The sequence below is a fragment of the Vicugna pacos genome, chromosome 2 (genome assembly GCF_048564905.1).
Source record: "Vicugna pacos chromosome 2, VicPac4, whole genome shotgun sequence".
NCBI classification, from domain to species: Eukaryota; Metazoa; Chordata; class Mammalia; order Artiodactyla; family Camelidae; genus Vicugna; species Vicugna pacos.
The window spans coordinates 67809320-67832161 of record NC_132988.1 but is presented as its reverse complement, the minus strand read 5'-3'; the positions used below and the strand labels follow the sequence as shown (position 1 = coordinate 67832161).

The following is a 22842-nucleotide window of genomic DNA, read 5'->3' as shown; positions in this document are numbered from 1 at the left end:
CAAGGAAAGCTATCTTTGAAAAGTGAATGGAAAATACAGATATTCCTCTGTCCAACACTCCACCAAAATACAATTCATTGGTGTGAAATCTTCCTTACAGGAAAAACTGTAGGAAGGTCTTTGAGTTCATGAAAGCACACCCAGACTGCAGTTCTACTCACCAGGATAAACCAGAGCACGGGTGAAGACAACTGACTAATTATACCTTGAAAGTGGGACCTATACTATAACCTAACCCTCCATCTTGCTGATGTCACCGTATCCCTAATTCTGTGTCAAGGAGACTGCAGACACAAGAGCCCCTCACGTCCTATTGCTTTACATTAGTCTTATTACTTACATAATACAGTTGACTTGCATGTGCAAGGTCATCGACATTTAGAGGGGTGACAGCACTGACAACACAACAGTAAACACACTGTATAAACACCAAGTGTTCTACACTTTGCCCTTTCACTTGATTTCCACAGCTGCTGACTACTCATATTAATGAACTAGTAGAGATTTAGAAGTTGTATTTTAACTTCCTGATTGATTTCTCCTTGGATATAAGCATGAGCAATAGCAAAAGGATACAATAATTTTTTAACAGCATTGCATGTGAATAAGATGTCTCTGAAATGGATCTCACTTCTGCTGCTGCTGCAGCTGAACTGCTACTTTAGCTCTGGGAGTTGCAGGAAGGTGCTGGTGTGGCCAGTGGAATATAGTCATTGGATTAATATGAAGACAATTCTGGATGAACTTGTCATGAGGGGTCATGAGGTGACTGTCCTGATATCTTCAGCTTCAATTTTTATTGATCCCAATACACAATCTTCTATTAAATTTGAGATTTTTCCAACATTTTTAACTAAAGATGATTTTAAGTATATTTTCAAGCATTTGCTTGATAAATGGACATATTTGGCAAAAGATTCATTTTGGACTTACTTTTCAACAGTGCAAAGTATAGTTTGGGAATATTCTGATATTGTTATGACAAGCTGTAAAGATCTTGTTTCGAACAAGAAACTTATGACAAAACTACATGAATCAAGGTTTGACATCGTTCTTGCAGATGCCGTTGGGCCCTGTGGTGAGCTGCTGGCTGACATACTTCAAATCCCGTTAGTGTACAGTCTCCGCTTCTCTCCAGGCTTTTCGCTGGAGAAGTATGGTGGAAAACTTCCACTCCCACCATCCTACGTACCGGTTATCATGTCAGAATTAGGCGATCAAATGACATTCATGGAGAGGGTGAAAAATATGATGTACGTACTTTATTTTGACTTTTGGTTCCAGACATTTAATGAGAAGAAGTGGAATCAGTTTTACAGTGAAGTACTAGGTAAGTCATGTTTCACTTGGTGGCATGAAGTCCTAACGTTTCTAATGCCTTTGAAGATGACATTGTATAAATAAAGCATCACAGAAATTTGGGTTTTATAAGTGAAATGATAAAATGAAAGTATAAAATGTTTCATCAATTTCATAATAATTATGGAAAAATTAATTCATGGGGTAAGGCCCATTACTAACATAGGACACTCCAGCAGTCATAAAACACAAATTGAAGCACCTAAGACATCTCCAAGAAACTATATATCCATCTTACTAAACTCTATTTTTTAACTTTAAAAAGGTGACTAGAAACCTCCTAAAATGTCTTGATTAAAAAAAATGTAGATTTAAGAGCTATGCACATATTTGTAGCATAGGTATGAAGGTGGCATTTAGAAATTGTTTCTACCTGTGTAGCTCAGTTTCCACATTATAGTATAGTATAGACACACAAAAAATATTTTTCCTTTATCAAAAAAAAAGCCACGTTCAAACATCTTTGACTACATCATTCCAAGCTCCATTTCAAATACTGCCTAATACATTCACATGGCAATATTCTCATTTGATCGAACATTTGTTCTTTTTGCTTCTGTTTTTCCTTTCAGGAAGACCCACTACATTATTTGAGACAATTGGGAAGGCTGACATGTGGCTCATTCGAAACTACTGGGATTTTGAATTCCCTCACCCACTGCTACCAAATTTTGAATTTGTAGGAGGCCTCCACTGCAAGCCTGCCAAACCTCTGCCTATGGTAACATATTCCTATTTATGTGGTTTTCTTCACTTTGCATTTTCAATAGGAATACTTATGCATTCTTTATTTACAATGGTTAATACAGCAGAGAAATGTGGGAAGCCAGATAAAGTGACTTGTCAGTTAGAAACTCGTATTTCTATACTAGCACAGGTATGTGAAATTCATTACCATTACAGAATAAATTGGGACATCTGGGAGACTTTGACACTATGTCTGTTAAATTACAGCCTTCATTATTCAACACGTAATAAAGCATCAGACAGTCATAAAAATAATAATTATAAAGGGACTCGCCTATACCAGAAGTGAGTGGTCATATGCAGAGAAATGATATAAACACAGTTTCTGCCACCTGACAGTCTACTGGAAAGACAGAATACAGGCAAGTTGTAAACACTGTGTAAAGAGTGTTATAATGAGTAAAGACCACAATGCTAAGGAAACATTCACAGAATTCATAGACAGTATCTCTGATTCTTTGATAATTAAGGTCAGGTCTGAACATGTGCAAGAATAAGCAGAAGGGGTAGGTCAGGGGTGGAGGAAGATACAAAAGACAGCCAGGGAGAGTAGTTAGTGACAGTTCCCAAGAAGTCCAAGTTTAGTCTGAACAGGAAGAGGCTGAGTAAAGAGACAGATGGTGCTGGAGAATTAAGCTGGAGACAGACATTCTAAGGAGTGTGAAGCATCTAATAGGGGCATTTGGGAAAAAATTAAGAGTGTTAAGAAAGGGAGAGGTACAATCACATTTAAAGAAAAACACAGGATGTAGTCACTGGGTTGGGTTATGAAGGGGTAAGAGTAGAAAGGGAGACCATTTCACAGGTTTGCTGAGAGATACAGGCAACAATGATGGAAAACTAGACTACAATATTCATAGAGACATGACCATACTGACTCATAATAACAGTACGAATCTCATACAGTTGTAGTTGGGAAAAAAGTTGTTAGTACACATTGAAACATCCAAAATGTCTGGCACATACTCACTGATCCAGACTAAATATTAACTATTATAATTGTTGTTATTTTGTTACTATTACATACTACCAATAACACAACGTGTGCCAGCCACCTGGATCTAAATTCTAATTGAATAGGAACTGGTTTTCCATCACATCAAGATTATATTCTCTAGCAAAGTCCTAGAGAATAGATATCCCATGGAGTGCCTGAAAAGTAAACTTTAAAAGCTTTTTAATTAAAAAAATTAAGCTAATAAAAGTAATTTAGTATATTAAACAAAAACTTAAATAAGACGTGATTAAAATATTTAATTTAAAATGTTTTAATGCTAAGAGTTTTTAAGGTTTTGGCAATCAGATGTGCAAGATGACTGGTTAAAATTTTTCCCTAAGGATTGAGACTCTTCTCCAGAGCTCTAACTAAAAAGAACACCATTCCTCAACAATACAAATGTATGCCCTAGTAATTTTTGCAGCCAAATCCAACATTTCCTTGCTTTCACACCAGCATTTAAACAGTTTCTCCTTTGAAATCCCAGAGTTTACATCTTACAGCATAAAAGAGATAACAGTCTATTAAAATAGGTGTTTTCTGCCTAAACTAACCCTGTGGAAAACCTCAATATAGATCCCTTAAGGAACATAGATCTCAATACCATGCATGTCTGACAGGGTGAGCACAGAATAAATGTACACTGCATATACAAGAACCATAAGTTCTGGGCCCATGTAATAAAGACCAAATATTTCTACTAATTGAATCTGAAAATTGCCTTCAGTTTGAAATTACAATGAATTCTCTTCAGTTTATAGAATGCTTTTCTTTACGAAGGAAAGCAAGAATCTGTTTAAAAATGATACAATCTGTTTTAAATCAATTTAAGACATAAATAGAAAGCAAGCAATCTCTAGCAAACTCTTTTGTGATCTCTTAGAAGATCCTTTTTGAATACTCCTTACTGGTGGAAAAATGAAACTGGTATGTTTTTCAATGCTGAAACACAGTATCTCTTCCGTCTACAAACTGTATGAGTTATCTATGGTAACTCACAGTGTCCAAAGGTTGAAATAAGATTAGTGACAATTCTGTCCTACACCATTTTTGAAAGATATCCCCATTCTCATTTCAGGAAAGTCATAGTGTTAGTAGGAAAGAAAGTTCGGAGGAAAGGAAGAAGGACAAATAGAAAGAGGACTAGTAGTATAATGACACTAATTAGTAATAAGAGTGGTTGTTATTAAGTTGCAAAACAAGATTTTAATCCAAGACAATGTTTGTGAAGATTTCATTATATGAAGAAATTATTCCTTGAAACTACCAAATTTTCCATTAATTATAAATTTCTCACAATTTTTCTGTACTTATTGAAGAATTAAGATATTTGGCAAAATGCACCAAGAATCTTAAAATGCTTATATTATAGCATTTGGCTTCATAATATATTCATATGAAATGACACAGAGAAAAATAGTCAAGATGTCCAAAAACAATACTTTCGGGAAGTAATTCATAAAAGCCAACACTGAAAGTAATCTAAATACCCCCAAATAAGCAATAATTATACAACTTATAAGTGTGCACATCCCACCATTACAACAGTTTTATCAAAAAAATGCTTTATTACACTGTATCAGCAGTATTATGAGGCTTAGTCAGATAATAACAGATATAATAAGACAACAGTTTTCTTGTTGGGTAAAAAAGGATATAAATTAAAATTACAATTTTCAAAACACGTCATAATGTATACTTAATTACAGGAGTAAAATTAGAACGAAGTACAAATTTTAGCAGACGTCCTCACGGTCCATCCATCTTGTCAAAAATGGCAAGATATCTTTCTTTCTCAAGGATAAGTAACATTCCATTGATGTGTGTGTGTTATTATCACAAAGTTTTTTGTGCATTCGTTCACTGATGGGCACTTTGGTTGTTTCCTTTGGCTACTGTCAATATTGCTGCAATAAACATGAGAGCATGCATAGCTCTTAGCTATTCTGTTTTTATTTCCTTCGAGTATATACCCAGAAGTGGAAATTCTGGAGCATATAGCAGATCTATTTTTCTATTTGTCTACAAACCTTCATTTTGTTTCCATAGGAGCTGAACCACTTTACGTTACCACTAACAGCATATAAGCATTCATTCTTCTCATTCTAACGAACACTAACCATTTCTTTTCTTGGTGGGAGACTTTCTAACAGGTGTGAGGTGATATCTCATTGTGGTTTGGATTTGCATTTCCCTGATGATTAGCAATGTTGAATCTTTTCATATATCTGCTGTCCATTTGGATGTCATTTTTAGATAAATTTCTATTTTGTACGTCTTCCCATTCTTTGATGGATTTTTTACTATTGAGTGTATACATGATACACATATTTTGATATTAATTCCTCATTCAATCTGTGGTTTGCAAGACTTTTCTCCCTTTCTGTAGCTTGCAGTTTCCTCTTCTTGTTTCTTTTACTGTGCTGAAGCTTTTCATTTTGATGTAGTCCCACTTATTGTTTCTTTTTTGTGGTTTTGCTGTCATATGCAAAAAAAAAAAATCTTTTTTCAAGATCAATATCAAGGAGCTTCTACCCAAAGTTTTCCTTTAGGAGTGTTATGGTATCTGGTTTTATGTTTAAGTCTTTGATCCATAATGAGTTAATTTTTGTGAGAGGTCTAAAATAGGGGTGTCCTTTCATTTTTTTGCAAGTAGTTATCCTGTTTTCTTAGAAGAAAAAGAAGAGAAAACTATGTCCCCATTGGGTGGTCTTGCCTTCCTTGTTGAGTTTTAGATGGCTATATATGTAGAGATATAATTCTGGACTCTGTATTCTGTTCCATTTATCCATCTATTTCTCTCTTTTTAGGTCAGTACCATACTGTTTTAAATACTGTAGCTTTATAGTATAATTTGAAATTGGTAGGTGTGAGGCCTTTGACTTTGGGTAGTGTGAATATTTTAACAAGATAAATTGTTCCGATTCATGAACACAGGATGCCTTCCATTTATTTGTGTTTTCTTCACTTGCAAAAGAGTCTTGTCATTATCACTGTATAGATCTTTCACTTCATTGGTTAACTTTATTTCTAGTTATTTTATTGTTTCTGATGCTGTTTTGAATGGAACAGTTTTCACATATTTCTTTATTAAATAGAGAAATGCAATTGATTTCTATATGTTGACTTTATACCCTGCAAATTTAATGAATTTATTGATTAGTTCAGGTTTTGATTGACTCTGGGATTTTCTGTACAAAAAAAAAACTCATATGTCATTTGCAAAACATGAAAATTTTACTTCTTCCTTCACGATTTGCATGTATCTACATGGTATCTCTGTTTACTGGCCTTGGAGAATGAATTTTGAAGTGTTCCCTCCCTCCTCTCCCAAGTTTTTTGGAAGACTTTTTGAAGGACTGGCATTAATTTTTCCTTAAATACTTCTTAGGATTCATCAGTGAAGCCATCTGGGCCTGGGGCTCTCTGTGTTGGGTTTGTGATTACTGATTTAAACTCTACTCATTATGCCTATTTAGATTTTCTGATTCTTTCTGAGTCAGTCTTTTTAGGGTTCATGTGTCTAGAAATGTATCCATTCTTCTTGGGTGTGTATTTTGTTGGCATATAATTCTTCATATAAATCTCTTATGATCTGACGTATCTCTGTAGTCTCAGTTGTAATGTCTTCTCTTTCATTTCTAATTTTCTATTTGAGTTTTTTTTTCCTTCCTTGGTTAGTCTAGACAAAGGCTTTCACCATTCTTTCTCTTTTTGAAAACACAAAGACAAAATTGTATGTTATTCCTTACATGCAGAATCTAAAAGTCAAACTTGTAAAAACTGAGAGTAATATGGTGGTTACCAAGGGCTAGAGGGTGGGAGAAAAGAAGAAGAGTTTAAGGGTAAAAACTTGCATCTCAGAGTAAAATAGCCCTAGAGATTTAAGGTAAAGCATAGTGAATATAGATAACAATGCTATATTATAACCATCAAGCTTGATAAGAGACTAGATCTTAATTATTCGAACCACGAAAAAGAAATGATACTCATGTGACATGACAGAGGTTCGAACTATCATCAAAATGGGAATCCTACAATATAGAAATGTATCAAATTAATGTTATACAAATTACATTACATAATGTTATGTGTCAAATGTATTTCATCGTCTCAAAAAATATGAATGTTAACTAAGAATATCTCTAGATGAAGAGTATGAATAAATTGCATTTCATTTTTATAATTTATAATATTTTACAGACTTTCATGTCACAAGCTGTATTATTTTCATAAAGAAGTCAGATAATGAGAGTAACCAGTCAAAATAGTGATTAATTTTTTTTTAAAAGGATGTATTGCAGTAATACAATAGGGATGCATCTACCCCAGGAGAGATAAAGCAGCTTGGGGAGCAAGCTAATGAGAAAATACATTAAAGACAGGTAATAATAAATGCTGGGACAGGTCACTAGAAATACACATGTTACCTGGATATGCCATGAGAGTCAAAGCAAACTTCAGTGTTCTTAATATTGAAACTGATCATCAAGGCAAGATTATACTTTTGAATAATGATATTCAATATACACAATACACAATATAGTCTGCAAGCTTAAGTCTGAAAAAATTCCCTCTTTTGATGTTACTATAAAAATTAGTTTTGAAAAAACTTTTGAAACAAATTTCTACTGTATTGCACATGGAACTATATTCAGTATCTTGTAATAAATAACCTATAATGAAAAGAATATGAAAAGGAATATATATATACATATATATGAATCATATGCTATATACCAGAAATTAACACATTTTAAACTGACTATACTTCAATAAAAAAAGAAGTTTTATGACATAATCACAATCATACTGTATACATTTTATGATGGAGGGGATGGATCAGAGTTTTTCAGAGACAAAAGAATAATAAATGTAAAAAAGAGAAACAACATTTTTAAAAGAGGAGTATATGGTTTGATAAGATATCCAGGAAAATTCTGCTCCTCTAGATTTTTTGTAATAGATAACATTGAACGATTTGGAATTATTCTAATGTTGAAGGTGACAATTTTTTAACTAGACAGAGTCAAGGATTACAAGACAAAATAATTCTAAAAACAATTCAAGGCAAACGTGGCTTCACCAGGAGCTATATTTAGTTTGCGGTGAACTGCTCAAAAGGTGACCAGGTCTCTGCTACAGAAAGCCTGGTGTACCTCTCCCACTGTGGGGCAGGTGATCCCTGGGGGACTTAGTGAGGTGATGATGAGGGTCCTTCACAGCCAGTTCCCTCACATAGGACATTCTACAGTGACATCAAATATACAGTGTGATTTCAGGAAAGAGGGTGTCCAATGGAAACAAACCCAGCAGTAAGGGCACTCAAAAATTTAACTACACAAGTATATCCCTGGGTTGTAAATATGACTCACAGGACTGTTTCACGGAAATTCCAAACTACACTTCCAGACTCCTCAATGTCGGTGATTAGTAATTCAGAAAGAGAGTTTGGGAAATTTTGAGAAAGTTTAAGTTTATGTATAAAGATTATAGACATGAGAGAATGATAAAGTCATTTGAATCATAACTTTTTCTTAGTGATCATAGACAGGCTAATGAAATACTAATGACTAATCTAAAATAATTCTCCAGAAAGTCTGCCTGGAATAAGAAAAAATGATTTAGTTAAACTATAATAATAAAGAATTAAAGGTGAGTTAAGATTCTGCTATGTGAAGAATCTATGTTAGTAACTACTAACATTACTGATGAAAAATCTGAATCTAACATTGTTTACCAGTATCTCTTCCTGACAACTGTGTACTGGCTCTATCTCATTTCTTGCTTACACACACACACACACACACACACACACTTGCACAAATACAGATAAGGAAGAAATTGACCTCATATCACAAATCTCTTTCACAAGGACCTCAGGGATGAGAGCTATTAAAAAATAGCCATTAAACTTTTGAGGAGATTCCTCAAAAAATAAAAAGTAGAATTACCATATGGTCCAGTAATTCTCTTTGTGGCTATATATCTAAAAGAACTGAACCAAGCATCCCAAAGAGATACTTGCACACCATATTCATAAAAGCACAATTCACAAGAGCCGAGAAGCTGAACCAACCCAATTGTCCATCAACAGATAAAGCAATAAACAAAAGTGTGGAATACAAAAACACTGGAATATTACTCAGTCTTTAAAAGGAAATTCTGACACATGAAACAACATGGGCAAACCTTAGGCTAAGGGAAGTAAGCCAGTCATGAAAAGATGAATACTATACAATTCAACTTATACAAACTATCTAGACTATTCAAATTCGTAGAAATGTAGAGTAGAACGATGATTGCCTGGGGCTGGTATCAAAGAGGAAAATGGAGTTTCTAATGGGCACAAGCTTCCAGTTTTGCCGGATGAAAAAGTTCTGCAGATTGGTTCCACAACAATGATATACTTAACATTTCTGAACCATAGACTTAGGAATGACTAAGATGGTAAACTGCATCTTGTGTGTATTTTTTTTCCAAAAAACTACTACTGTAATAATTCCTGACCATAACAGGTTTTTCTCTTCAGCTGTTTGTAGCAATCCTTTCAATAAAGTTTGCTATGCTGTTGCTCATTTGTAATGGAGAAAATTCTTTTTTGACAGGAAATGGAAGAGTTTGTCCAGAGCTCAGGAGAAGATGGTATTGTGGTGTTTACTTTGGGGTCAATTGTCACTAACATAACAGAAGAAAGAGCCAATGTGATTGCATCAGCCCTTGCCCAGATTCCACAAAAGGTAGATAAAGAACCATAATAGTGGACAACTATAAAATGAGACAGTTAAATCCTGTAAAAAGTTTGACTATAAACATACTTTGCAAGAAAGGTAAATTATTTCGATGGCTCCAACATGTCTCAAATATTTAAAAACCAGAATATACATAGTACATAGCAGGTGCTGCAATAATACAGACAGTGTCTTGACAATGATTTTGGATACACACTATAATCAAGTAAATATATATGAGAGATGCAGTGCGAAATCTGGTTAGTATAATGGTACTGTGGGCAGGTACAGAAATCACCAAATTCTGCCTTGTCATTGCTGCTTTCCTTGAAGGATTCCTGAGGACACAGTACACACACAGAAGTTCTCAGGAGTTAAATTTTAACAGTAATTGTCCTAGCACAATAATGCTGAGCAATATTGATAAAAGTCAGAAATGCGCCATGCAGTTCGCACTTGCGAAGTAATCCCGGGCCCGTTACTTTCGCTAAATTTTGGAACAGACCCATTCAGTGTGCTTTTCGGGGAGCTATTCACAGAAAGGATGGTCAGGGCTTCCCAAGCTGCCATCAGACACCCATCCAGCCACCATGATTTAGACAAAGACAAGCATCAGCCTGCCCTGGGTGACTGACCCCTGCCAAAGCCTAAAGCAGGAAGATGAAAGAAAAAGGGTGAAGATGGGGCCCTGCCATGAAGGTGAACCCTGTGCATTGTCAAGGGTGGACCTTAATGAACTTTCCTTCCAGCCTATCAGATTACTCCTCCTGGCACGGAAAAGATTCAGCTGCCTCCTTCTCCGTATTATATAATAATAACTTACTCTCTAGTAAATAAAATACACCTGGGATCTTTGGTTATTTGTAAACGACTTTTTAGTTCTATCAGTTTCATATCTGATATTGTAGTCCTATAGTCTTCTCCTAAACAACTATGCTAATTTTTTTGCTGAGAACTCAAAGTCACTTTCATCCACATAGCAAATAGAAATGAAACACTAGTAAATTATAATTCAGTTTATGAGAATTGCTTGGGAATCCAAAATAGGTTCCTTGCTTTGGTTCTGAGCATAGAAACCACATTAACCACAGCTAACAGTGATCTGTGCTTTACCATTGGATTGCTCAGGGCCAGTTACATAAATTTTAGCATCACAGTTTTGGAACGTTTCCAACTGCTTATTGTTACTTGTAAATTACCGACAGGTTCCTCTTTTCTAAACTTAAAGATTTTTCAAACAAACTAATAGTGGTAATAGTCTGGACTCCTGTCACAAATTACCAATTGTCATTGTTTTTGGAAGTAGTGCTAAACAAACTGTAATCTAAATTCCAAAGCAGCATTAACTTATTACTAAATTATAAATAAGCACAAATATTTATTTCTCTTAAATGACTGCATGTATTTTCCTTTTACTAAATCTAAAGATGTAAAACTCTAATAAAATAAGTTATATTAACGAGTGGATACAAGTAAACTCCATTTTATGAGTCAAAAGGAAATAAACTAGTGAATACCAAATTTGAAAATGAGCTAGTATATAAAATAAAGCAAAACAAATGTGTAGATTATTAGTAACTTGCCACCATTTAATTCACTAGAATCAAGAATACCTAACAATCTCCCAAATACTTGAATTTGTCATTGAGAAGTCTGTCAATGACATCACGCGTGAAATGTCATGATTCATTCCATACCTGATTGAACATAAAAATAAGTACACAGAATGTGGGTATTCCTATTGATGTCAGTGCATTACTAGTCATCCCTACTTAGGATCTGCTGTCCTCATTTCCTGAACTGTCATACGGAAGGCATTAACTGGATGTCTTTTCCTGTCTTAAGAATTCTAACGTGCTATAACTTTGAATTTCAACTCACGAATAAGCTATTTACTTCACCCTAACAGGTTCTTTGGAGATACCATGGCAAGAAACCAGATACCTTAGGACCCAATACTCGGCTGTACAAGTGGATCCCCCAGAACGACCTTCTTGGTGAGACCTGGGAGAGCAAATGCTGGAAACAAGGGTAACAGCTGAGGGAGTGACAGCACTGGGACAGGAATCCAACTTACTCAGCACTTATTATTCAAACATGCAAAAATTCTTCAATGTTATTTCCAGTCCTAGTGGGAAACCAGAATAAAACATTAACACTTGGCTTTTTATTAAAGAGTCTTTCATGGACAGAATCTTTATTTTGGCTGTAATTACTTCTCACAGTAAAATCATCAAGAACATCCTGGGTTGTTGCTCTGTCTCTGAACTCACTCCTTACACACATCTTTCCCCCTCTTATGGGTATTTTAAATGTTCCTGAAAAACAGCAGCTCCTTTTTATTATCCCATTTTTTATAGGCAAATACTTCACACAATTGTTTTCATGAAGTTGTTAACACATTTCACGATAATACATAGCTTTTTCTTCCTCTGGTCTCAATATCACAACCATTGTCTTTCCTGTTGCCTTGACATCCTTCCTATCAGACTAAATGTCTTACTGTTTCTTCAAGAGACTATATTTTTTGACTTACCCTCACCCATTTTTAGCTCATGTGGTTTCTTTCACCCAGAATGTTCTTTCCATTTGTTCACCTGACAATCTGGAGTACATCTGTGAATTCAACTCACACAGCACTCCTTTCATGAAGGCTTCACTTCCCTCTCCAGCAGACTGAGTGGCTTCCTCATCTGAGTTCTGAAAGCAGTTGAAAGGCAGTTTCATGTGTATAATCATCTGTTATCGAAAGGACACTGCTTCTTTCACTCCCTTGTAATGGCCAGTTCTCATTTTATTTCTAACTATAATTAATCAATTTACTGAAATTCACTCAATCCTAGGTCATCCAAAAACCAAAGCTTTTATAACTCATGGTGGAGCCAACGGCATTTATGAGGCCATCTACCACGGGATCCCTATGGTGGGCATTCCTCTGTTTGCTGATCAACCTGATAACATCGCTCACATGATGGCCAAGGGGGCAGCTGTCAGGTTGGACTTCAATAAAATGTCAACAACAGATTTGCTCAATGCATTGAAGCAAGTCATTAACAATCCTTCGTAAGTATGTATACGTGTGTGTGTGTGTGTGTGTGTGTGTGTGTGTGTGCGCGCGCGCTTTAGAGGAAAGGTTTCTCAGAAGTTTAAGGAAAGTGGAGAAATTTTGAAAGAGCTCATCATTAGAATGAGAAGAGTCACTGAAATGGCAGCAGAAGGATTAAGAGGAAGCATGAAGGACAAAGTTCAAGTAGGGAATCATGAAGTTACAAGAGTACTCACCTGCAGTTATGACTTTCCTTCAGCATCAGAACTCCTCAACTGTTTCAAACTCTTCTAAGTCGTCTGGTTTCAGTAAACCACCATGACATAATCGACCTCAAATTCCCATTACATTTAATAATTCTCAAGCTTTCTGTGCTAATATTTTGATCCCATCACTGACAAATGGAAAACATTAAGAAATTTGTAATTTACCTAATTACAAATACATACATACCTCTTAGAAAAATAAGTATGTCCTACTTCTGGTTATGCTATTTTTTGTCCTATTTGGAAGAGATGTTAGGTATTCCTGTTTCAAAGCCATATTCTCTTAAGCCCGAAATATTTGGTTTCCAAATCCTTTCAAGATACACACAAATGTCAGTAACACCATGACTATTAATATCACATTTATGATGTATGTATTTTCCCCTTGGGTTTCATAATGACTCTGTAAAGAAAACATTTGAGAATGTGTTAGTAATAATAGCAGTGTTTTAAAAGCAATATTTTTAATTTCATTTTTTTAATTGAAGTGTAGTCAATTTACAATATTATGTTATTTCTGGTGTACAGTATAGTGATTCAGTTATATATATATTCCTTTTCATAATCTTTTTCATTATATCCTATTACAAGATATTGAAGATGGTTGCCTATGCTATACAGTATGACCCTGTTTATCTATATCATATATAATTATATCTGCAAATACCAAACTCCCATTTATCCCTCCATTCCCTCTTTCCTAGTAACCATACGTTTGTATCGTATGTTGGTGAGTCTGTTTTTGTTTGTAAGTAAGTGCACTTGTGTCATTTTTACAGATTCCACCTATAAGTGATATCCATATGGCACTTTCCTTTCTCTTTCTCGCTTACTTCCGTTAGTATGACAATCTCCAGGTCCATCTATGTTGCAGCAAATGGCATTATTTTGTTCTTTTTCTGGCTGCATGGTATTCCATTTTATATACATACCGGTACTTCTGCATGCAGGCATCTGTCAATGGACATTTAGGTTGTTTCCATGTCTTGGCTATTGCAAGTAGTGCTGCTTTGAACTTTGGGGTGCATGTATCTTTTTGAATTAGACTTTCCTCAGGATGTATGCCCAGAGTAGAAATGCTGGATCATAAGAAGGTATATTACCAGTTTTAAAGGAATCTCCATACTGTTTTTCATAATGGCTGCACCAAATAACATTTACAACAACAGTGTAAGGGGGTTCCCTTTCTCCACACCCTCTCCAGCATTTATTTGTGGACTTTTTAATGATCGCCATTCTGACCGGTGTTAGGTGATAGCTCATTACAGTTTTGATTTGCATTTCTCTAATAATTAGTGATAGTGAGCACTTTTTCATATTCCTATTGGCCACTTGTATGTCTTTACTACAGAAACATTTATTTAGACCTTCTGCCTATTTTGGGATCACACTGTTTGTTTTTTGTTGTTATTGAGTTGTATGAGCTGTTTGTATATTTTGAAAATTAAATCCTTATCACCTCCATCATTTGAAAATAATTTCTCCCATTTGGTGGGTTTTCTTTTCATTTTCTTCATGGTTTTCTTTGTTGTGCAAAAGCTTGTAAGTTTGATTAGGTCCCATTTGTTTATTTTTGCTTTTATTTCTATTTCCTTGAGAGACAGCCATAGACAAACACTACTAAGATGTGCATCAGAGAATGTTTTGCCTATGTTTTCTTCCAGGAGATTTACAGTGTCCTGTCTTATATTTTTAAATATTCAAGTCATTTTGAGTTTATTTTTGTATATGTTGTGAGGAAGTATTCCAATTTCATTGATTGTGGTTGTCTGCCTTTCCCAACATGTCTTGACAAAGAGGTTGTCATCTCTCCATTTTAAGTTCTTGCCTCCTTGGTCAAAGATTCACTGATCATAAGTGAACTGCTTTATTTCTGGGCTTTCTGTTCTAATCTATGGATCCATATGTCTGATTTTGTGCAAATACCACACTGTTTCAATTACTGTAGCTTTTTAATATTGTCTGGAGTATGGCAGGTTTATTCTTCCAGCTGTATTCTATTACTTTAGTATTGCTTTGGCTTCTGGGTCTTTGATGATTCCATATAAATCTTAGTATTATTTGTTCTAATTCTGTGAAAAATGTCCTAGGTAATTTGATAGATGTCACAGTAAATCTGTAGATTGTTTTGGGTAGCACTGCCATTTTAACAATATTAATCCTTACACTCCAAGAATTTGGGATAACTTTCCATTTCTTTAAATCACCTCTAATTTCCTTAATCAATATTTTATACTCCTCTGTGTATAACTCTTTCACCTCCTTGGCCAGGTTTATTCCTAATGTTTGTTTCTTTGATTGTTTGTTTTTGATGTGGTTTTAAAAGGGACAGTTTTTTTTAACCTTCCTTTTCTGATATTTCATTGTTAGTGTAAAAAGCTGAAACAGATTTCTGTATCTTAAACTTATATCCTGCTACCTAAAACCAGTGTTATTTATTTTAATTTTAGCACAATTATTATTTTAAATGAGCAGTATAAGGAGCATATTTAAGTATTTTTTAAAAGAAATGTATCTTTCATTTGGTGGTTTTATGCAAAAGTCATATCATTTCTAATATCATCTAATACCATCATGGATTTTAATTTTTAATACTATGAAGTTTGTGTCAGAAAATGAAGATAAGTTCTTAGCTGCTATATACAGAATGTTTACTATATGCTACACATAGTATAAAGTCCATTGCATATATTAAGTAACTTCTTCACTGTAGTATTTCCCTAAGATATTACAAAAATGTTTCAGCATTATTGCCTTCATCTCAAACCCCCAGTACTACCCCGATGTTTTCTACATAACAGGTAGAGAATTTACCTCCATTGTTATTGTTTCCATGCCATGCTATAGCACTTTGTGATTTAGTTTGTGAGTCATATCTCTTTATTCCTCCTTCCTCCTTGTCTGTTAGTCCACAGTCATGCCAACACTAGAAACAAATTTAACTGCAATGCCTGAAAGTGAAATGTTCAGCACTCTCCAGATTCTAAAACTTAACAAGAAAAACAACACCAATACTAGCAAATATTTACTTAGAGTCTACTGTATACTAGGAATACCTCTAAGAATCAATATATTATTCCTCTAGATAATCAGATAAGGTACTATAAGTATCCATTCCATTTTTCGATAAAAAACTGAGTAAAGAGGAATAATGAAGCAGGCAACAATATAAGTGTCAGAATCAGGATTCAAAACAAGGCAATCCAATTCTGCAAGTTTTTTAATACGGTTTTTTTTTGGAGGGGTGGGGGAGTAATTAGGTTTATTTATTTTTAATGGAGGTACTGGGGACTGACCCAGGACATCTTGCATGCTAAGAACACACTCTACGATGGAGATACACCGTCCCCCCTACTTCCTCACTTTTAACCACCACTTCACTAATAGAAGGGCTATATGAAGTCTAGGTCAATATCGAATGCTCACCAACCCCAACTGAACATGTCTCTGAACCTCAACATAGATTTTTCTCCTATCTCTGGATTATGATAGTATTTTAAAACTTGTCCAACAGGTCTATCTACAATTCTTTAATTGATAATTCAAACTTTGAACATTTAAATCATGTATATCTTTTCTGTTCTCTTTTTTTCCAATTGGGATTTAACTCATTCCATTCTTTAAGCTGCAAATACCTGTCCTGTCCTATTTTCTATCTTTTCTCCATGGTTTGAAAATCTATGCATTCAACAAATTCTAGCACATAAGCTAAGATCTCTATAATCATCTCCGAGAAAAATAATCTATTTTTCTTCCACTTGATGTGGCACTCATTTTTACCATATGCATGAAAATTCCACACATGTATCTTTCTTAGTTTATTGTAAAAATTGATGTCTATTTGCTTTTCCTTCAGCTACAAACAGAACGCTATGAGGTTATCAACCATTCAACACGATCAACCTATGAAGCCCCTGGACCGAGCAGTCTTCTGGATCGAGTTTGTCATGCGCCACAAAGGAGCCAAGCACCTGCGGCCAGCCGCCCACGACCTCACCTGGTACCAGTACCACTCTCTGGATGTGATTGGGTTCCTGCTGGCCTGTGTGGCAGCTGCTCTCTTTGTCATCACAAAATGTTGTCTCTTTTGCTGCCAGAAGTTTCCTATAGCAGGAAAGAAGGAAAAAAGGGAGTAGCTCTATCTGAGGCCTGAAGCAGGAACACCCCATACATGGACCTCTTCCAGTTAATTCCAGCAAGAAGGAGTTATGATGAGGTTCCTGTCCTCCTGGGACAAAAGGACTTTTCACAATTTAGCATCAAAGACCAAAATTTGCTTTCAAGGGATTTTCGTCCTGCTTCAGAGTTAGAAATACGTCATGCCAAGAGAAAAGCTGCTGAGATATTAAATACAAATAAAACTATAAGGGTACATATTGAAATTGATTATTTTAATTCAAAAGTTACACTGAAAGCAAATCATTAAGTGCAACTTTATTTCCCATGGTACGCATAGACACAAGAACAAAAACAAACCTACTCACAGTATCCATTTTATTTTGCAAATACTTATAAGATTTTCACATTCTTTTGGTGCAGAATTTTGTAGTTTTATTACTACAGAAACTGTTCAATAATTAGAATTGTGTAAATGATTCACCCTTCCATTTCATTTGTGAGACCACCAACACTTCTTAGTATTTAACTGTGCATCCAGCGTTAAGCATCACTTCTTACCTAAGGCCATGGCAACTCATTTGTCTTCGTTCAGTTTAACTCATGTCCCAGTGAAATGTCAGTGGAATTAGGAATACAGTAATGCTACCTGCTTCCAATTATGAAACGGACCTATTTGTGAAACTCTTTTGATTTTATGACTTAATTTTCTTTTTCTCCTTAATTTTAAAACTATTCCTCTCATCACTTTCACTCCCATATTGAGCTTTGATAATGGACGTAACTCAAAAACCATAATGATCATCTCAATACACACAAAAAAGGCATTTGACAAAAGCCAACACTCATTCATGAATAAAAACTCTCATCAAAGTGAATACAGAGGGAACCTATCTCAATGCAGTAACGGCCATTTACAACATACCAACAACTAACATAATACTCAACAGAGAAAAAGCTGAAAGCCTTCCCACAAAATTCACTAGACAAGAATGCCCACTCTCAATGCCTCTATTTAATATGGGATGTGAGGTCCTACACACAGCAATCAGACAAGAAAAACAAAATTACCCAACATGTAAGGTAAGAGGTAAAACAATCCCTATTTGCAGATGACATGATACTCTATGCAGAGAACTCTAAATTAATATAAAGAAATCTGTTGCATTTCTACACACTATAATGAAATACCAGAAAGAGAAGGAAAAAAAATCCCATTGAAATCACATCAAAAAAATAAGATACCTAGGGATCAACTTAACCAAGAAGTTGAAAGACCTGTCAACTGAAAACTGTAAAACAATGAAGAAGGAACCCAAAGATGATACAAAGAAATGGAAGGATAACTTCCTCTTGGATTGGAAGAATTCATATTGTTAAAATGGCCATATTTCACAAAACAATCTACAGATTCAATGCAATCCCTATCAAATTACCCACGACACTTTTCACAGAATGTTAGAACAAATAATCCTAAAATTTATATGGTATCACTAAAGATTCAGAATTGCCAAAGCATTACTGAACAAAAACAATGAAGCTGGAGCGATAATCCTTCCAGACTTCAGACAATACTCAGAGCTGTAGTAATCAAAAGAGCATGGTATTGGTACAAAAACATATATGGATCAATGGCCAGAATAGAGAGCCCACAAATAAACCTACAAACTTCTGGTCAATTAATCTTTGTAAAAGGAGGCAAGAACATACAATGGAGTAAAGACAGTCTCTTCAGCAAATGGTGTTGGGTAAACTGGACAGCTGCATGTAAATCAATGAAGTTAGAACATTCCCTCACACCATACACAAAAATAAACTACAAATGGCTTAAAGACTTACTTACAAGACAAGACACTATAAACCTCTTAGAAGAAAACATAGGCAAAAAGATATCCAACATAAATCTCAGCAATGTTCTCCCAGGGCAGTCTACCCAGGAAATAGAAATAAAAGTGAAAATAAATAAATGGGACCTAATTAAACTTACAAGCTTTTGCACAGCAAAGGAAACCATAAGCAAAACAAAAAGACAACTTACAGAATGGGAGAAAATATTTGCAAAAGATGAGAGGCACAAGGGCTTAATTTCTAGAATATATAAACAGCTCATACAACTTAATAAGATAAAAAAACAAACATGAAGAAAATGTTACATACATATAATGGAATATTTAGATTTAATAAGGGAATAAATTCTGACATATGCTACAGCATGGAGCAACTTGAAGACTCTGTGCTAAATGAAATTAGCCAGTCACAAAAGGACAAATACTATATGATTGGACTTATATGAATTCCCTACAACAATCAGATTCATACAGACAAGTAGAATGGTGGTGGCCAGGGCCTAGTGGAAGGAAGGATGTTTAATAGGTATAGAGTTTCAGTTTTGCAAGATGCAAAAATTTCTGCAGATGGACAGTGATGATGGTTGCACAACAGTGTGAATGTGCCTAACGCCCCTGAACTGTACACTTAAAAATGGTTTAGATGGTAAATTTTATATTACATGTATTTTACCAAAATTAAAACAATTTTTAATTTAAAATTCAAAAACAAGATACACACACACAAAAAAAGAAAAAAACACAACCCAGTCCAAAAGGGGCGGAAGACCTAAACAAGCAATTCTTCAATGAAGACATACAAACGGCCACTATGGAACAGGAAAAACATGCGCAATATTGCTAATTATTGGAGAAATGCAAATCAAGACTACGATGAGGTATCACCTCACATCAGTCAGAATGGCCATCAGTCAAAAGTCCACAAACAATGAATGCTGGAGAGGCTGTGGATAAAAGGGAACTCTCCTACACTGTTGGTGGGAATGTAGTTTGGTACCACCATTATAGAAAATAGTATGGAGATTCCTCAAAAGACGAAAAATAGACATACCATATGATTCGGCAATCCCACTCCTGAGACTCTATCCAGAAGGAATCTTAATTGAACAAGATACACACACCCCAGTGTTCATAGCAGCAATATTTACAATAGCCAAGACATGCAAACAACCTAAATGTTGATTCACAAATGAATGGATAAAGAAAATTTTATACATATATATATATGTGTGTGTGTGTGTGTGTGTGTGAATTACATGAATACTACTCAGCATAAAAAAGAAAATAATGCCATTTGCAGCAACATGGGTGGACGTGGAGATCGTCAATCTCAGTAAGTCAGAGAGAAAGAAAAGTACCATATGATATCACTTAGATGTGGAATCTTAAAAAAATAAAAAAGACACAAATCAACTTATTTACAAAAGATAAATAAACTCACAGACATAGAGAACAAACTTATGGTTGCCAACAGGGGAAGGAAGTGGGAAGGGATAAACTAAGAGTTTGAGATTTGCCGATACTAACTACTACATATAAAATAGATTAACAACAAGTTTCTACTGTACAGCACAGGGAACTCTATTCAATATCTTGTAGTAACCTCTAATGAAAAAGAATATGAACACGAATATATGTATGCATATGTATGACTGAAACATTGTGCTGTACACCAGAAATTGACACAACATTGTAAACTGACTATACTTCAATGAAAAAGAATGCAAAGTCTTTAAAAACTATTTCTGCAAAAGAGCCTGAGCTTTTAGGCTCAGACTCTGGAGCAATTTATGCTTCCAAGATATTATCATCAATGTTAGCCCAATCATCCAACAATTGGTGATAGCTAACAGTAAGAAAAGACTCAAAAGGAGTGCCCTACTAAAACCACTGGCAGCCCAGGAAATGGGAAGATGCCTGCGGCAACCCCTTCCAAGTAGACACATCAGAGGCTTTACACTGTAGGGGGAACAAACTCCACTAAAAAAGCTCATTTAGTCGCTAAACAAACTACACTAACAATACATAGTACTGGAGAGAACCAGCATCCAGGGTGGCTACACTCGATTATCTAAATGTTACTGTCTTTAAGAAAAATTTCACAAGACATAAAAAGAAATAGGAAAATGTGACCTACATGAGAAAAATAGCAGGCCATAGAAACTGCCTGTGGGAGGAACAAATGGTTGGCTGTAAGGGAAAAATTTCAAGTTATCTATTGTAAGTGGGTTCAGTGACTCAAAGGACGTTACCAAGAAGACAAAACCTTCAAACAAATAAATAAAATGAGAAATTAAATTAAAAAATTTAGATCATAAGAGTCTATTGTGAGTCATGATATCCTAACAAATTGAACAAATCAGAAAAAATGGACAAATCCCTGGAAGCATACAACCTACCATCAGGAAACCACGCTTAATGAAGAAAGGTATAATAACAACATCCCATCTAAGAGCATCTATAAACAGAAACTGTATTTAACAAAACTAACAAATGGAAATTGTGGAGTTGAAAATTACAGTATCTGAAATGAAAAATTCACTAGAGGCGGTCAACAGGCGATTTGTAGGAGCTGATGAAAAACCTGCAAACTTGAAAATAGATCAAAAAATAATATAATCCAAGTAAGAGAGAGAAAAAAGGATGAAACAATTGGAGAGGCTTAGAGATGCTGGCACAAAATTAAGAACACCAACATACACAAAATGAGAGTGCCAAAAGAAAGAGGAACAAAGAAAATATTATTTAAAAACTTCCTGAAAACAACCCAAATACGGGGAAATAAATTGATCTACACATCCCAATCGTTCAATCAATTCCAAGTAAGAGACAAAGAGCACAGGCACACACAGACACTAGTGAAATCTCAAACACTAAAGACAGAAAATCTCGAAGCACTAAGAGAATATTCATCCATACAATCAAACTCTAATAAGATACTGCTTTTAAAACATCAGAAACAATGGAAGCTCTATGACTGGGATGACATAGTCAAAGTGCTACAAACCTATCAACCAAAAATTCTATATCAAGCAAAACTGCTTTCAAAAAAGAGAGCAAAATACAGATATTCCTCTGTCCCACACTCCACCAAAATACCATTCATTGGTGGGAAATCTGCCTTACAGGAAAAACTGAAGGAAGATCTTCGTGCTCAAGAAAGTAAACACAGACGGCAGTTCTACTCACCAGGATAAACCAGAGCACGGGTGAAGACAATTAAGTAATTATACAAGACAGTATTAAGTGCACATTTCTTTTCCTTTCTTCTATCAATAAATAGAAAAAGCAAGCAGGTAAACCATGCATACAGTTGTACTGTAGGCATAAGACACAGAGTTAATACATTTGGGGAGGGGGATTGCAGCAGTGGCTGAGGCCCAGGAGGGCACGGTCCTATAGCAGTAGAGCCCAGAGATATACTGGGTCAAAGTTCCAATTCTGGCCCCAGGGGGCGTCACAGAGCAGCAGCACCTGTTCTCAGAGATGGCCTGTTAAAGCCCCCTGTCAGGACCCAGGGGGTGGGGTGCAGAGCAGCAGCGGTGTGGCCCTGGTAACGGTGGGGCACAGCGCTGGCTGAAGACCCAGGGTGAGGAGCAGAGCGCAGCCCTGCGGCCCCAGCAATGAGAGCTTAAAGCCCTGACTCAGGGCTCATGGAAGGTGTGTACAGCAGCAGCAGCTCAGCCTAGGGAGTGGCCAGGCAGAGCCACAAGTAGGAATCCAGGGTGAGGTC

General features: G+C 35.5%; 1 protein-coding gene and 1 long non-coding RNA gene across 5 annotated transcripts in view; one reads left to right on the top strand and one right to left on the bottom strand.

The window, feature by feature from the left end:
* LOC140686715 (uncharacterized) overlaps positions 1–22842 on the bottom strand; it is a 63432-nt gene that overhangs the window by 14398 nt on the left and 26192 nt on the right. Inside the window, exon 4 of the long non-coding RNA XR_012060531.1 lies at positions 17144–17250. This is a non-coding gene — a long non-coding RNA (uncharacterized lncRNA). The remainder of the gene's footprint in view (positions 1–17143; positions 17251–22842) is intronic.
* On the top strand, positions 607–17282 carry LOC102545329 (UDP-glucuronosyltransferase 2B31). Of its 4 annotated transcripts, XM_072940975.1 has the most exons (7): positions 610–975; positions 1297–1330; positions 1932–2080; positions 9712–9843; positions 11744–11831; positions 12678–12897; positions 17003–17282. In XM_072940975.1, exons 1-7 carry the CDS (start codon positions 610–612, stop codon positions 17280–17282), a joined length of 1269 nt encoding a protein of 422 aa, XP_072797076.1. The 4 variants fall into 4 exon arrangements, with proteins under 4 accessions (XP_006212554.2, XP_072797087.1, XP_072797076.1 ...); XM_006212492.4 differs by having other exon boundaries at positions 607–1330; XM_072940965.1 differs by lacking the exon at positions 1297–1330 and having other exon boundaries at positions 610–1078.